General features: G+C 53.6%; 1 protein-coding gene across 1 annotated transcript in view; it reads right to left on the bottom strand.

Moving 5' to 3' along the window:
* Window positions 1-543: 543 nt before the first annotated feature.
* Window positions 544-1,147, bottom strand: part of LOC105529613 (chymotrypsin-like elastase family member 2A) — a gene marked incomplete at its 3' end in the record, with an annotated part of 41,633 nt that continues 41,029 nt past the window's right edge. Inside the window, 1 exon segment of the mRNA XM_011966792.1 lies at window positions 544-696. Coding sequence (XP_011822182.1) covers window positions 544-696 — 153 coding nt within the window.

The raw sequence follows: 1,147 nt of genomic DNA, 5'->3' as shown, positions 1-1,147 counted from the left end.
TTTCACTCTTCTTGTCCAGGTTGGAGTGCAATGGTGCAATCTCGGCTCACTGCAACCTCCATCTCCCAGGTTCAAGGGAGTCTCCTGCCTCAGCCGCCTGAGTAGGTAGGTTTACAGGAGTGCACTACCACGCCTGGCTAACTTTTTTGTATTTTTTTAGTAGAGATGGGGTTTTGCCGTGTTGGTCAGGCTGGTCTTGAACTTCTGACTTCGCAATCTGCCTGCCTTGGCCTCCCAAAATACTGGGATTACAGGCATGAGCCACCGCGTCTGGCGGAACTCACTCTTAATATGTCTGATGAGTGTCCAACCTCTTTGGACAAGGCCACCCTCTATGTTCCTTTTCACTCAGCTTTACCCACACAGAAATTTTGGGGACCTATGGGGGCCCAGCAGTTGCCAAGGTCTGCAGCCTCCTCCAAGGGGTTCCCATCTAGCTCTCAAGAGGAAGGAGGGGGTTCTCAGTCACCAGGTGGGCATGGCACTCCCGAGGCCAGGTGGGCAGGTAAGTGCCCTGGGGCTTTGGGCTGGTCCGGTTCTTACCGAATTGATCCAGTCAATGTAATTGGAGACCCGTGTGAAGACGGAGGGCTTGTGGCAGTAGTTGCAGCCGAGGCCAGACCCAAAGCTGACAATGCCATGCACCTCCCACCGGCCATCAGCTGCCTGACAGTTCAGCGGCCCGCCGGAGTCTCCCTGAGGAAGGCCAGAGTTATAGAAGGGTAAAGGGTGAGGAAGGGGCTGCCCATTGGAACCATTGTTCTCAATGCATTTCTATTGTTCTGCTGTCAGTCACTGTCCTTTGAAGCCGGCCCTTGTGGTCAAAGCCCAAGGTGGTACCATAATTCCAACAAGAGCCAACACCTATTCTTCCTGTGTGGCCAGAGCTGAGCTAAGCATGTTCTATATCTTATCTCATTAATCCTCACAAAATCCTACGAGGTAAATATGCATAGTATCCCCAGGCCACTGAAGAGGAGAAACTGGAGTGTTGAGAGGTTGGGACTTGCCCAAGGTTGCACAGGCCGTTTGTAAAGGAGCTGAGGCCACATCCCAGAGTTCAGGCTCTTCCCCACTGGCTCCGTCTTCCCGCGGGTGGGGTGGTCTGTGTGGGCAGAGTGTGTAGGGCACAGTGTGATCTGAAGGG

Source organism: Mandrillus leucophaeus, unplaced genomic scaffold, assembly GCF_000951045.1.
Source record: "Mandrillus leucophaeus isolate KB7577 unplaced genomic scaffold, Mleu.le_1.0 Scaffold773, whole genome shotgun sequence".
Taxonomy (NCBI): Eukaryota; Metazoa; Chordata; class Mammalia; order Primates; family Cercopithecidae; genus Mandrillus; species Mandrillus leucophaeus.
This window is presented reverse-complemented; position numbering and strand designations above follow the sequence as displayed.